The sequence below is a fragment of the Brassica napus genome, chromosome C3 (assembly GCF_020379485.1).
Source record: "Brassica napus cultivar Da-Ae chromosome C3, Da-Ae, whole genome shotgun sequence".
Classification (NCBI taxonomy): Eukaryota; Viridiplantae; Streptophyta; class Magnoliopsida; order Brassicales; family Brassicaceae; genus Brassica; species Brassica napus.
Window position 1 is genome coordinate 21,254,044 of NC_063446.1, and position 15,542 is coordinate 21,269,585.

At 34.2% G+C, this 15,542-nt stretch overlaps 2 protein-coding genes and 1 non-coding gene across 3 annotated transcripts; all 3 read right to left on the reverse strand.

Moving 5' to 3' along the window:
- Positions 1 to 4,026: 4,026 nt before the first annotated feature.
- TRNAP-AGG lies at positions 4,027 to 4,098 on the reverse strand. The gene has a single exon. It is a non-coding gene; the product is annotated as a tRNA-Pro (tRNA).
- A 439-nt stretch (positions 4,099 to 4,537) lies between these two features.
- LOC106431495 (U1 small nuclear ribonucleoprotein C-like) lies at positions 4,538 to 6,004 on the reverse strand. The gene is made up of 5 exons (XM_013872296.3): positions 5,810 to 6,004; positions 5,669 to 5,711; positions 5,375 to 5,416; positions 5,086 to 5,302; positions 4,538 to 4,989 (listed from the first exon to the last, which is right to left on the reverse strand). Exons 1-5 carry the CDS (start codon positions 5,815 to 5,817, stop codon positions 4,727 to 4,729), a joined length of 573 nt encoding a protein of 190 aa, XP_013727750.2. The 5' UTR covers positions 5,818 to 6,004; the 3' UTR covers positions 4,538 to 4,726.
- Positions 6,005 to 6,690: 686 nt separating this feature from the next.
- LOC106431496 (rho GTPase-activating protein 2-like) lies at positions 6,691 to 9,285 on the reverse strand. Its single transcript, XM_013872297.3, has 4 exons — positions 8,779 to 9,285; positions 7,985 to 8,105; positions 7,563 to 7,913; positions 6,691 to 7,488 (listed from the first exon to the last, which is right to left on the reverse strand). The coding sequence occupies exons 1-4, from the start codon at positions 9,123 to 9,125 to the stop codon at positions 7,021 to 7,023; spliced, it is 1,287 nt and encodes a 428-aa protein (XP_013727751.2). The 5' UTR covers positions 9,126 to 9,285; the 3' UTR covers positions 6,691 to 7,020.
- Positions 9,286 to 15,542: the final 6,257 nt, after the last annotated feature.

A 15,542-nucleotide genomic window follows, 5' to 3' on the forward strand; every position in this document is an offset into this window, starting at 1 on the left:
AGACTAAAGTATACAAACTGAGAAAGGCACTATATGGATTGAGACAAGCTCCAAGAGCTTGGAACGAGAAGCTAAACAAAGTTCTAGAAGATCTTGGATTCACCAAGTGTTCGAAGGAACCTTCGCTATATTGCAGATGAGGAAAGGATTCTCTTCTGTTGGTGGCAGTATACGTGGATGACTTACTCGTAACAGGCTCAAACAAGACTCAGATAATCGATTTCAAGAGAGAGATGTCTACTATCTTCGAGATGAGTGATTTAGGGCTATTAACATATTATCTTGGAATCGAGGTCGTACAACATGAAGCGGGAATAACTATATTATCAAGGGAGATACGCGACGAGGATACTTCAAGAAACAGGTATGGAGGGGTGCAACTCGAGTCAGGTACCAATGGACATGGGTTTAGTGCTATCAAAAGCACAAGGAGAAGAAAGCGTGGATGAAAAAGAATTTAGGAGAAACATAGGGTGCCTACGGTACCTATTGCATACACGACCTGACCTTGCGTTCAGCGTCGGTCTTCTCAGCCGGTACATGCACAACCCGAAGACATCACATGCGGCTGCGTTAAAACAGGTGCTAAGATATCTGAAGGGAACCACATCTCACGGACTCTTGTTGTCGCGTGCTAATAAGATGGAGCTAGTTGGGTACTGTGACAGTAGCCACAATATAGATGAAAATGACGGAAGGAGCACCACAGGTCACGTGCTTTACTTGAATAATTGTCCTATCACTTGGTGCTCCCAGAAACAAGAGACAGTAGCTCTATCATCATGTGAAGCTGAGTTTATGGCAGCAACCGAGGCCGCTAAGCAAGCAATATGGCTTCAAGAGCTCTTGGATGAGATCATGGAGACATCGAACAAGAGAGTCATGATCTGCATAGACAATAAGTCAGCAATAGCACTCACAAAGAATCCAGTGTTTCATGGACGCAGCAAGCACATTCACAAGCGTTATCACTTCATAAGGGAATGTGCGGAGAATGAGCAAGTGGAAGTTCAACATGTACCAGGCGTGGAGCAAAAAACAGACATTTTAACTAAGGCACTTGGGAGAATCAAGTTCAAGGAGATGAGAGAGTTAGTTGGAGTTCAAGACATAGTTAACTTCAAGTTTAAAGGGGAGAATGTTGGAGATAAACATGAAGTTAACTTGAACCTTAAGTTATACCAATTCTAATGAGTTTAGGATTAGGATAGTTTCCTAATGAGTTTAGGAAATATGATATTTATATAAAGAGTTGCAAGAGTGTTGCATACCTTTAAGAGTTTTAGAGAGTTTGTGTTTTGGTGAAGGTTAAGGTTTTTGAGTGTTTCCTTAAGAGAGAGTTAAATAAAGAGAGTTCTTTATTTGAGTTTATACGCAAACCCTAAACTAATATGGAAGCGTATCGATAATAGCTTTCGGCTCTGGTGGAGTTTGACGATCTCTGCATATGCATCTCTGATCCTCGGACAATCAAATCGCTTTATGTTATGTCCAGCCCAGACTCGTCCTACAGAAAACACCAAAGCATGCGGTGCTCAGAGAGAGAAAGAGACACAAGAGATATATCATATATATATATATATATATATATATATATATATATATATATATTCCATCTGTTTCAATATGTAAGATGTTTAATTGAGTTTTGTATGCTTCAAGTATAAAATAATTATAATTTTTAGATACTTTTCAAATTTATTAAAATCTGTGTAATCAGTTATTGTTTATAGCATGTTTTTATAATTGGTTGGGTTAATTTTAATTAATATTAAGATTCTGATCCTTTCTTAAAAGGGCATGTAAATTTTTTGTTTTACATATGTTTAGAAATTTAATTTTTATATTTATGTTTTTAGTATGTTTTTCTTTGTATAATATTTCTCTTAAATAATTAATAATTCTTTTTAATAATTGTGTTAAAATAGTTGGACCACACCTATATCAATAGGTCATGTTTCATTGATATTATTAGATTAAACAAAATATTTGTTATCTAAAATATTTTATACTTTTTAAACTGAGAGAGTATACGGGCCGTATACGCAAATTTTTTTAAAAAAATTGAAATTTTTTATATGTAAATAGATCTTCAAATTTATAAAATAAAAATTTTAGACTCTAAACTGTTGAAATCGTTACTAAATGGTATAGGACCCGAGAATATACAGATAGACAGAGAGAGACAAGAGAGAAGCTATTACCGTTGAGAATGTCGTAGAAATCTGGTGCGATTTCAGGGAATGTAGGTGCAGCCAAGACTCCGGCGGGCGTGATGCCACTTCGCCGCTTAGAGAGTGTGGAGATGAGAGAAAGATCAGTGGGTCGAACCAACGTGGAGTAACTGTAGCGCTCCACTAGCGACTTAGGGCAAACTAAGATAGCCCCGAACTCAAGAATGGCGATAGGCAGGCCTCTTTTGGTCGGAACCGTTGTCTCGAGGTCCAAAATAATGTGTGGGTTCTAAACCGACTGAATACGCCGGTCCAAGTCATTATCTTAACGGTTTAGACGTTACAGATCAATATATGTATGTGCAACTTTCTTTGCTCGATTCAAGAAACAAACACAACTTCAATCTCTCTATATGTGCATGAACATTCTTTAACGTATGTTTAGTTCTAACTTCGTTTTAAGCTTTTTTTTATCAGAAGTTTTATATGGTGAAGTAATGGAGATAGTGTTCCGAAACACAAGAACACCACTTTCTCCATTACTAACATTTCTCGGTCTGTATGCGAACTTCACGCTCCACCTCCTTGAGCTTTTTCTTTTACGTACAAAAAATTAAACCCATAACAAATCGGTTTCTTACGGCATCCACAATAAAACCATTGTTAGAAAATATTTTTTAAGTTAAATTTTTTACAATTTATATTAATTTAATAAATTGAACATGTGTTTCTCCGGTTTTTGAATGATTTTCTTATATTTATATTTTTAATACTCAATTTGAAAAACTACAAATGCGAGTGTTACCATATTAAATATTACAAAATGAAATAAAAATTAATATGTGTAGAAAAAGGAGAAGCAGTGGTTGTTTGAGAACTTCAACTAAAAAGTATGAAGTTAATTTACTTGTGTTCTTATGATTCTACTGTAGGTTGGGTGCATTTTTGTTTTAATAGGACTCATAAAAGATTTCTCCTTTTAGATACCTTTGATTTGATTTTAAAATATTATAAACTAGATACTTCATATTATATCAACTGTTCTCTTATAAAAATAGTTTACGTATATGACATTCACAAATTAAGGCACATATATAGATTAACATTATGGCCTCTGTTAGCTAGATTCACAAACACACAACTTACAATGAATATATAATTAAGTTCTTGTTATAAAATATAGTTGTACTTGCTCTGAACTTGAAGGAGATGATGTTGATGAGTTGATTCCCTTAATGACGAAGTGTTTGCCCACTTACAATCTCTTGATTAATGCATTGTTATATTTTCATATATATATATATATATATATATATATATATCTAAAAGAAAATGTAGCATACAAATAGTGTTCCTTGATAAATCTGCAGAAATGGATAGAAAAAAGTATTGGAAAGAGAGGTTGACCCAGTACGAAAGGTGTCTTGGTGTACCTTTCTTTGAAGGGTAAAGTGGAGAGAAAGAAAAGAGAATCTAATGGGGGCCGTGGTTGAACTAGTAGGATTCTAGCATACAAGTGTAGGTTATAAAAAGTAAGATCCATAAATTTTTTTGTAAAGAAGACAAAAACATCTTATAAAAGCCAAGTATGTGTTGATTTCTTCCCAAAGATAAGACGTACTTTTTGTAGATATTAAGAAAATAGTTTCACAGTATACAAAAATTCTTTGCATCATACTACAGATTTTGCAAACTGACATTTATGTGAACTTATAAATATTTTTTTTAATTGTTTCCTTCTAGAAGGTATGAACAAAAGTATAGCTGAAGATCCAAGGGAAGATTAAAGGAGAACAACGGAGCCTTTGAGGAAAAAATACGGTGGCAAAAAGGAGAAGAAAACAGAGAAAATGGGGCGTTCCGAGAATTGAACTCGGGACCTCTCGCACCCTAAGCGAGAATCATACCACTAGACCAAACGCCCTTGTTGGTGTTTTTGTTATACTTCAATATAATACGGCTGCGTTCAAAACTCTTCAAGACCATTAGACATAGCTCTCGTCTCGTCTCTCCCGCCAATGTGCTCAATGGAAACCTCAGGAACTAGGAGAGGCAACACAAGCGGAAGTTTCTGTGAACCAATTTTTGATGGAAAATGATCTAAATTTGTCACCAGTGAATCTCCTGGAAACTAGTACGATAATGAGTCCAACCAAGAAAACGAGTCTTCTATTGGGATATTGATTAGTGTGTTGTGACTTGAGAGGGGCAAATATTACATGCTTCAAGAGAAGATCATGTTAACAGAAGATGATCCTGGAGTGAAGAAATGATCTATGGACCTGTGTCATTCCAAGATTTATGCAGAATAGTTTTGCTAAACATCAGATGGAACAATCATAGCAAGCAATGAATGAAAGCCATATTATCAAAATCTTTCATAAACCTGACTGATGTTTGTTATAGTAGACCTTTCAACATTCTACAAAAAGAAAAATATAGCACATAAAAATTATGCACTTCACATACATTAACTAGAAAAAGTAATGCTAAACAAGAGCCCTGGGAATTTTTGGAAGTAGGGGAGAAATGACACTCATCAGACGTAAACTCTACTCATTGCTTTCAGGAGATTCAGCACCAGGGTTAGGATTGTTGAAGCCACCACCGCTCGGCGGAGCAGCAGCAGCTGGATTTGTTTGATAAGGAGGAGGCGGAGGAAGAGGAAGTCCATTATAATTGGGAGGCGGTCCACCACCTTGACCAGGTAGTGAAGCCATTCCTGGTGGCCTAAGCATACCGTTTTGTGGAGGCGGAGGTAGAGGAGCACCAGGCGGTGCCATCATCTGTGGTACTCCCGGAGGAGGCATGTAACCTGCAAAAAGGTAAAATATTACATTCCAACTAAAAACAAAATATTAAATGCAAAGAAGATATGAACCATGTCAATGATTCTAGTAACAGAGACTACCTTGACCAGGTATCATGGGTCTAGGGAGAAGAGGAGGGCGCATCCCCATAGGCATAGGCATCATAGGAAGGCGAGGTCTAGCGAGCATATGCTGGTTAAACGCACCACCAACCTGATTGTACGCAGCAGCTTGGCCAAGATGCTCTTTAATTCTCTGATCAATCAGACTTTGAGTTTGCTGTTCCTCAAACTGCTGATAGTATATCCTCACATTCGCCTGAAAAACATCATCAAAACTCTTAACAAATCTTTAATAAAATTAAAAAAAAAAAAAACTCGTTTATGTAACCTTGTGTTTGTAACCGGCGTTGTGCTGCTTCCTCACCGATGGCTGACAAAAAAAAGAAAATTGACTGATGTACACAATTCGGGAAACATGATAGCTTATCAGTTTGATAGGTGATCAGAACTCAAACCAATGAACCAAGTTGATAACCTACTGCTTTTATAAATGGAATCTAAACCGGAGACCTAATCGGTACCGCCGTAGATCAATTTTCAATACAATCGAACAATGACGGCGAGTCATCGATCATTACACAAGTAAAGAAAGGAAGAAAGTGGGAAGTGGATTTGGACTTACGGAATCGTGGGTGAGATAAGTATCGCAATAATCACAGTAATACCTGCGAAAAATCAACATTAAAAAGTAAACTAAAACCTAAGATCGAACTTACATAATTATCTAAGTTTATTATACTTAGGATCTAGAAGAACCCTATACCTCGGCATCGTTCAGAGCTTCGGGAGGAGCAGCGAGAGAGAGGAGGAAGAAGAAGAAAATGCAGAGAGACGATTTCACTGTTTGCTTAATTTTTCAATAAGGATGATTTTAATCCGACGGTACAGATCTGTCTTTCATATGAATTCATATCTAACGGATGTTAATAACCGGAGAAGTATCTCCATCGAAGCGACGTCGTTTCGCTTGACAGGAGTGAAATTTTGAGCACATACCATTTCTCGGCATGTCGGCCAAAGAAATGGTTGTGTGAATGCATCTTCTTTTGGCTGTAGGTTTTGTTAGTTACGACTCACAAGCAGCCGCTCAGAACCCCATTAGACTTCTCTAAACCATTTTTTCCCTCTACAACTACAGAAAAAAAATCATTTGTGTACAAATCCAAATCTCATTGGTGGTTGAAGATTTCCCCATGAAATCAAAAGATGTAACTTCCTCTGCAAATGGATAATCTTTTTTTCTTCTTTCTCATTTTTTTAGTAATGCAAAATTACAATTAACAATTTTGCTGTTTATCGGACAATTATCTTAAATAGTCATTTTTAAATAACATTCAATAAGAAAATTGACCAAAATAACTTTTTTTTTATTTTAAAAATTTTTATTTTTCTTTTTCATTTTTTTTAATTTAAAACATATCTCAAAACCACACCCCTTAATTCTAAACCATAAGTCTATATTAGTTAATTCTAAGGTATAAATGTATTTTTACTATTTAATAAAAAAAATTGATTATTTTTTTATTGAAAACTATTTTTGTGACAAAAAAAATTTAAAAATAACTTGTTTATTTCATGCAGACATTTAATGATTTATTAACATTAAAATTCATGATCTGATTCTGTGTTTGGAAGAAAGATTTAGTGTTTCAAATATTAAAAAAAAAAAGAGAGGTCAGATTATCTTTGCTACAACAAAACCAAACAGCACAGCACAAAACAAAACAAACACACACATGGAGAAGGACTACAACAACAGTCAACAGACAGGTTCAGCCCTTGTTGAACCCTAATCAGACTCAACACCCAACAATCCCTAAAGACCCTAACAAATTGGACAATAATCTCTGTATTGATTTACAAACACAACCACTTCTCCTCCTTCTTGTTTGTTCTCTGCAGCAGATTAAGCAGAAATAAGAAAAGCTCCAAACAGATGTAAGTGTCATTAAGCAGACAGGTCAAGGCTTCATCTTAGTCGCTTGTGCTTGACCCTAAAGTGTCATTTTTATCGTCTGTGAATGATACCAGTGGAGAGCATTTTGGGCTCGAGTCTTCAGAGATACTGACGTTTGAAACTCTAGCGTTGGTGTTGAGCTGACTCAAGAAACATTTCTCTACCGAGCTTAGTGATCCAATATCGTTTTCATCTTCTTGAGTAGACCGGCGGCTGAGATGTTCTTCTTCTTGTTGTTGCTGTTGTTGTCCTTCTTGTTCTTCTCCTCCTGATTCAGAATCTGTGCCTTGTGATTCACAGCTGACTTCCATGTCTTGTGCATTGTCAGAGTCAGAATCAGTTTGGGAATTTGACGAGTGGGATGGTGAATACCCTTCTGATCCACTTGAGGTTCCCTCACGTTCAGCTAGTGTTCTAGTAATAAGAGTTTTAAGCAAGTTCATCACTTGAACCGCATGCATAAGAGCCGTTAATGGATCTGTCATCTACATTTACAAGAATCAGTAACGTCAGCGAATCTTAAAAAAGCAACTAAGGTTATGTTTGTTTGTGTTTTTACCTGAGTCATGTTAGGAGCAAAGACCATGGCTATGTTCCTCGCATTCATCTTGTTAGACTCTTCTTCCTCAACCACATCAGCCATAAGATCAACAGCCCAACTGAGCAAAGCAGACTCAGTAGGCTTCAGCTGCTTTATAAGTTGAACAGATTCTTCCTCGGTGTTGCAGTTGAGAACTTCCTCAGGAGAAAGACCGTCGAGCACTCCGCAAGGCAACTCTCTAAACCAAGCTTTGATAAGACCAGCCAAGCAATGCACATCAATGTTCTCAGGTACAATACCTCTGTTAAGTTGGTCTCTTACATGTTCCTCTTGGCTGTTCTCAGGGTTTATCCTAAAGATCCCTTCAGCCTATTTAATCCACACAAGAATATTAACAAGAAAGGCAAATCAATTCAATTTGGATTGTGGAATGTCCTTACCTTGAGACCTTGTTGAGAGTATAGTCTTTGTTGCATTAGTAATAGAATAGTTGGGACACTGATTCCTTTCTCGTCATAAGAACATTGCATTGATTCCGCAGAGACACCAAACACGCTCACGCTGCATTTATCAAAGAGAATCAAGAGTCTTTATAACTTCGGTGTTAATCTTAACCGTGACTTAAGTCTCGATGTACCAGTAAAAAAATGTTAAGAAACATATTCTAGTCAAAATAGGAAATCAAGTTTTGAAGCTTATAAATATAAGTCTAATAATTTATTATTTATTATTCTCATCATTAATTTTTAAAAACTCTGATAAAGATGTTTGCTTCAGTGAGTTTCTCCTAGTGTTTTCTTGTTTTCCGAGTTTAATTCATAGCTATTCTCAACATTAAGAAACTTTCAAATTATAGCCATAGAAATGTAGAATTCAAGTATTAATTTTAACTAGGAAAATACCACATTTGGAAGACATATTCTAAGTCAAATAAGAAATCGGATTTAAAAATTATATATACGGGTTTAAAAGTTTGTAATTTATCATTGATATCGATGATAAGAAACGGTAAACTCTACTACAGATGTTAGTTTAATTTTTAAATTAAGAAAATTTCAAATTATAGCAAGAGAAATGTAGATTTTGCTGATAAAATGTTCCTAAAACAATCCAGTTAAGAAGTATTAATTAAGCTAATTAAACAACAAATTGCAGATCCAGATTCAAAATTCAAAGCTTTTAATGTAATAAAGATAACTCTAGAGATTTAATAAGTAACAATCCAAACAGTTACCTAGCACTGGGAACACGACACGGGATCTCGACCTGAAGCTCGTGCGGGAGACCGAGAAAGCCACGGAACCTATCGAATGTCACGTGAGTGATGTGCCGAACGTTTGTTGGCCATCCGATCTCCATCTGATGAACGGCTGAGGAGATCCCTCCGACTCCGACGTCGTCTAGGCGGTTATCCACACGGCAAGAGACCACCGATTTACGCAGCGCAGTTAGTAGAAACTCGACAAGAGACAGTTGCTGGTTCTGCTCTTCCTCTTCTTCCTCCACCGTTGATTTTCCTCTCCCTCCTCCTTTTCTTCCGGCGCAACCAACGCCTTTAGTCACCATCACAAGACCCGTCATTGCTCAATCAAACAAGAAGGAGACCAAAGGATGTGGTAGAGACAAAGATCACAGTCTCTCTCTCTCTCTAGACTTTGTGCTTCTTCGTCTTCTCTCTCTTTGGAAGATGATGAGTGAGTTGATTTTGAAATTCTCAAAAAGGTTTTTTTCTTTTATTTTTATTTGATTTTAATATTGTCTTTTTGGTCGGATTTGAAACCCAACGGCCACTCGTTTTCAAATTTCTCTCCCTCTGCTATGCTTTTTTAATTTTTAATTTATTATCTAATGTTTGGCTTTTAATGTGAATCACACTTTACCCTGAGATGTTTTGTAATCCTACAATACTGCCACTCTACAATAAATCTCGGTTGTTCTTATTTCATTTATTGAATTCTATTTTTGAATATATATTTTCATTCACTTTTCACTGGAAAAATATAACCACAACAACTACTTTTTTTTTTTACCTTTTGATTTTGGGGCTATTTGACTAACTGACAATTATTTGACATGGTTGGTTTCTCTAGTTGAATCTTCGCACTCCATTTTTGTTTCTCTAGTTGTTGTCCTGATGATATTAACAACTGATGATATTAACATTTCAGGAACCAACATTCTTTCCTGTCAAACCAAGTTCTTTTCCTCCCAAAATTATATATAATCAGACAATATTAGTTCTTGACCATCAAAGAATGAAATCTTGTTGGCCCCGCTTTTGTTTCCCTATACCTCTTTATATATTGTTTGAATCTGTAGAGTGTGTGGGAGATGTTACATGTTATCCAGATCTACTATAATTTATTGTCAGTTACTTCTATTGCATTCAGCAGGGAAATAACTTCAAGATGAAAATCTTTTATTTGTTTTTTTGTCCTACTTATAATGAAGATAATATATGTCAGATGATTCTAAAAATTTTAATGGTGGATGATGATAACGTAAAACTTGCAGTCGACGTAGAAATATCATGTGCACACCTACAAAACTCGATTGAAGCTCTAAAAGAATTCTCAGATTACTTTCCGATTTATCTCTAGTTTTTTGTTAACTCGTTAGGTTCCAATCTATTCAATGAAAAAAATATACCGTAAACTTATTATGTTTTAAAAATTGATAGACATATATAATATAATATATACTAATTTAGAATTGAAAACAAAATATTTATATAAAAATAAATAAAAACAAAAATTTGCGCGGTTGCGCGGGTCGAGATCTAGTCTATTCTATTAAAATAGAAGTCAAAATGCGTAATATTTTAAATTGGACATTTTCTAGAAACTCATCGTATTTCATTGTCCTATCATTTATTTTCATATAAATCAAAACTTTTACATAAATCAAAACTATCTATCTTTGAAAGACGGAATAAAACCTTTTTATATAACATATATAGTGATTTCTATATTGCCAACACATACATTGTAGATGTCTTCAATTCGTGTTTTTCCTACGAGTTTTCTACATCCATTATTTACTGTATTTTTACTATATATAACATGAAAATATAGGATGGTATCAATGTTGTGGTCATGAACGACCATGCTTTCTATATTATTAATAGTGTTTTGTTTTAAGTTATCTTGCTCGTGTCATGTATTAGTAGTCCCTTTCCTGGAGATTGTGTTAGCATGTACAAGTCAATAGTATTCTCTTTGTAAATAATGGTTACACTTTTGTAAACTTTTGTCACAGTGTGCACTTTTGGAGAAAATGAAGATGGTGGGCTATTCAATAAAAAAAATTAGAATTATTGAATTAAAAATATGTATATATTGCACCAAAAAAATAATATGTATATATTCTTCTAAACTTAAACAGTATTTAGCCTACATTAAGAAATCGGGTATAAATTATATCACAAGAATTTCGGTCTTTGTAACCATTTTTGGTTAACTATTCAGTTAATATCAAATAAAATATTTTATAGTTGTTACAAATTAAAGGTATACTAGATTCTGACCCGCACATTCATGCAGATATTTTTTATTTTATGAATGTATACTTTGATATTATTATAAATGTTGTAAGTATATAATTTTAATTTTAGTGTTATATATTGTGAATATAGACCTATTATTTTAGTAAATTATATACATTATTATTTTAGTAAATTATATACATAGTAGCATCTATCATATTATTTTAGTAAATTTTATTGATATAGAATATTTTTGGATTTTATGATATTAAGTTTTCTTTTTTTCGTTATTAAATTAAGACCCCAAAATATTAGATTACTTTAATTTTTACAACATAGTTTGTTTTTTGTGTTACATTTCAAAAAGTTATGTTTTATTATTTATAATTTTATCTTATGAAAAATTTGAAACATTATCATTTTAAGTTCAAATATTTATTTTAAAATTTTCATATTTTGTCAAAATTGTTTGGAAAATTATACAACTATATTTGAGGTGGAAGATTATATGATTTCAAATTTTTTTGTAATTTAATACATTATTTTATGTAAATAATTTTACTTTTGGTATGACTTTTTATATATTTCTCAGATATGTTTTTGATAATTAATACAAATATTAAATTAATAATTAAAATTTGATTTGTCATTAATATTTTAAATGAATTATTAGAATTTCATTTTTTTCTAATAACATATTTTTAAATAGTATATGAACTAAAGGTTAGTTATAAACTATTACATCTTTTTATACAAATATTTAAGCAATATATTTTTGAGAGTTTCAAAATAAATAAATAAATAATATGTAGTTGTAAATATAAAAGTTTAACCTATGTTAATAAATCTATGTTGAGAAATTTATTTTTTGTAAAAAAATAATAATTTAATTTACGAATATAACACATTTTAATGAAGAGTGATAATTTATTTAAATGAAACTATTTAAAAAAACAAAATAGATCAGTTTATCCATATTTAATTCATATAGCACTTCTATTTTAATATAATACAGAATATAATTAAAAATATATGAGGAATAGTATAGAATTTTTATTTTCTTGTTTTATAATAATTTTTTAGTTAACATTGATGTATAGTATTATATTAGTATTTACGAAATTAATTAAGTGTTATTTTATAAAAAATATTTAAAAGTTAGTATGATTTTGTTAGATTCTTTTTCAACCGAATTTGTTATAATTAAAAAATAAAATTTAAATTTATAGTTTGTTTATTATTAATGTAAATAATCTAAAATGTCATATTAAGTAATATTTTAGATGGTCTTCGTATGAGTTGTAAACCGTAGATAAAAAATAAGACTTTGTTTTAATAGATTATATTCTTTTACCCAAAACACTGTTTAGTGTATTCTTGAAAAGCAAGCTGAATATTATAACATAATCATACAATATCTTTCAAATATTTTGAATTCAAACAAGAATATAACATAACTCATTTTTAAATTCTCCGTGACATACACACCCTGTTATAAATCATATTGTGGATGTCCATAACCAGCCCATACTAGAGAGAGAGAGCCGGCGGCCATGAGAGAGAGAGAGAGAGAAAAAAAAAACCCTAGTTTCATTTTCCTTATTGGTTTATGATTTGTATTTCCTTTCTGGTCTTTTCATTATTCTATGACGGTGTAATTCCCTATATATAAAGGGCTCCTTATGTTTAAGATTAAGAAGAATATATGGTTTCTATTCTCTAGTTTCACAACACGTTATCAGCACGATTACTCTAAGAACCCTAAGCTAAAATCCAAAATCGAAAAACCCTAAAACCCTAGCCGGCGAACCCTAATCCCGATCGCCAGAACCATCCCAATCGCGAACCTTCCCGATCCAAGCTTCTTCGCGTCCCGTTTAAAAAGAACCATCCCAAAGCCTTAATGATCTAATGATCAAAATCGATTTCCTAAACCCCAATGATCTAATGATCAAAATCGAAACCCTGATACTTTTAATCCCTAGCCGCATGCATGCATAATGCATGTTATGCATAAAATCGATCCAAACCCTAATTAAATTTTGAAATCGAAATTGACTGTTTTGATTGATTGAATATGATCACATAGAAATCGTTTGCTAGGATTGCTAAACCCATACTTGAATTTGGTTGATTGAATTGATGAACCGATTGAATGTTTTGAGATTAAGGAATCGCCTAGGTTAATTGTTCTCATCCTGTTTAAGACTTAACCTGTCCAGCTTTGTTCATATATTTAAAACCCTAATCGCATTGAATATGATCCGTTAAGTTGATAGTAATTAACACCTTGATACATTGCTTGATCATTTAGAAACCAATTGCTAAGATGTATGAACCGATTGCATTAAGATCATATAGAAACCGTTTGATAAGATTGTTCATACCTTGTCTTAGCCGTGCGGCTTATCTTGCATCATACTCGTATGAACTGAATGCATCATATCCGTTTGGTCGTGTGATCAATTCGCATTACATACCTGATTGTCTTGTATAATCATAAGAACACTAAGAACATTATAATCTTTAAAGATCTAAATTATAAAACATATGATTTCAAATGTCGAAAATCAACAACTTGAATTTTACTGCCTTAGATCTCTCTAGAGATAATTACTTGCAATGGACACTTGATGCTAAGATCATCCTGAAATCCAAGGGACTCTGTAAATATATCACCGAGGACAATGATGCTAGTGAGAAAGATAGATACAGAGCCATCTTGATCATTCACCATCATCTAACTGAGAGTCTCAAAGATCAGTATCTGACCATTGGGAATCCATTAGACCTTTGGACAGAATTGAAAGCGAGATATGATCACCAGAGAACGGTGATCTTACCAAAGGCTATGTATGATTGGAGGAATCTCAGGATCCAGGACTATAAGTCCGTGGACAAGTATAACTCAGTCCTATTTAAGATTTTTTCGAAATTGAAACTGTGTGGTGAGGATATAACGGATAAGGATATGTTTGAGAAAACCTTTCCACCTTCCACACAAGCAATGTGTTGTTACAACAACAGTACCGTGAGAAGGGCTTCACGACTTATGCTAATCTGATTTCTTGTATATTGCTCGCTGAGCAAAACAATGAATTGTTGATGAGAAACAGTGAAATGAGACCTCCTGGATCAGCCTCACCACCTGAAGAACACGCGGCCATAGAGGCCAAGAAAGAAGCTAACCACGTCCAAGGAAATGGCCAACACAGCCGTGGTCGTGGAAAATGGCATGGACGTGGCCGTTGTCGAAATTATTTTGGCCGCGGACGAGGAAATCAGTATGGTCGAGATCATGGTCGAGACCGTGGCAAAGGACACTCGTTTGGCCGAGGTCATGGCCGAGGTCGTGGGACAACATTCAAACAGAAACACTCGACCAAATCAGTGTGCCATAGATGTGGTATGGGCAATCATTGGGCTAAGGCATGTAGGACTCCCAAACATCTAGTTGACCTCTATCAAGAGAGTTTGAAAGGTAAGAATCCTGAAGCCCACATGACATATCAAGATAGTGAAGATGATTTTAATCATGACCAAGACGATCTTATGTATTATGAAACTTCAGATTGTCTAAAAGATTGAAGTTGATTTCGACAATTGTGTTCTAAACTTTTCTGTTCTTTGCTTTGGTGTTTTTCTATGTTGTCATTTCTTTGAACTTGTTTTATTAAACTTAATAAATGAATGATTTTTATATATGAAGTCTCTAAGTATCATCCTATGAATCTTGTTTTAGAAATGAACGAAAACAAGGATGTATTCGTAGTGGACAGTGGGTCAAGCCACACGATCTTAAGAGACAAAAGATACTTCATAAACTTAACCCTTAAAAACGCCAATATCTCCACAATTGCGGGTATAGCTAGTCTCATTGAAGGCCACGGCCAGGCTAACATCCTGTTGCCTAAGGATACGCATCTAGATATATCTGATGCATTGTATTCACCCAACTCTAAGAGAAGCCTACTGAGCTTTAAAGACATTCGAATGAATGACTTACATATTGAGACTAAGGACGAAGGAAACAAAGAGTTCCTTCAAATTATTGAAATCGCCCAAGGCAATAAGAAAGTTTTAGAATCTATACATGCACTCTTTACTGGTCTTTACCATACCAAAGTCAGTATGATTGAGGCCAATGCCACATTTAATAAAATAGACACCAAAAATTTCACTCTATGGCACGACCGGCTTGGCCATCCCGGTTCGACCATGATGCATAAATTGATCTCGAACACTAATGGCCATACATTGAAAGAGAAACGAGTTGTTCCTAAGAACATAACGTGTGTAGCATGTTCACGAGGGAAACTCATCGTTAGGCCATCACTAGTTAAAGTGACTAAGGAAACGATAAACTTTCCGGAAAGAATACAAGGAGACATATGTGGACCAATACACCCACCTTGTGGGACGTTTAGATATTTCATGGTCATCATTGATGCGTCCACGAGATGGTCGCATGTCTGTCTCCTGTCGACCCGCAACTTGGCGTTTGCGAGGTTGGT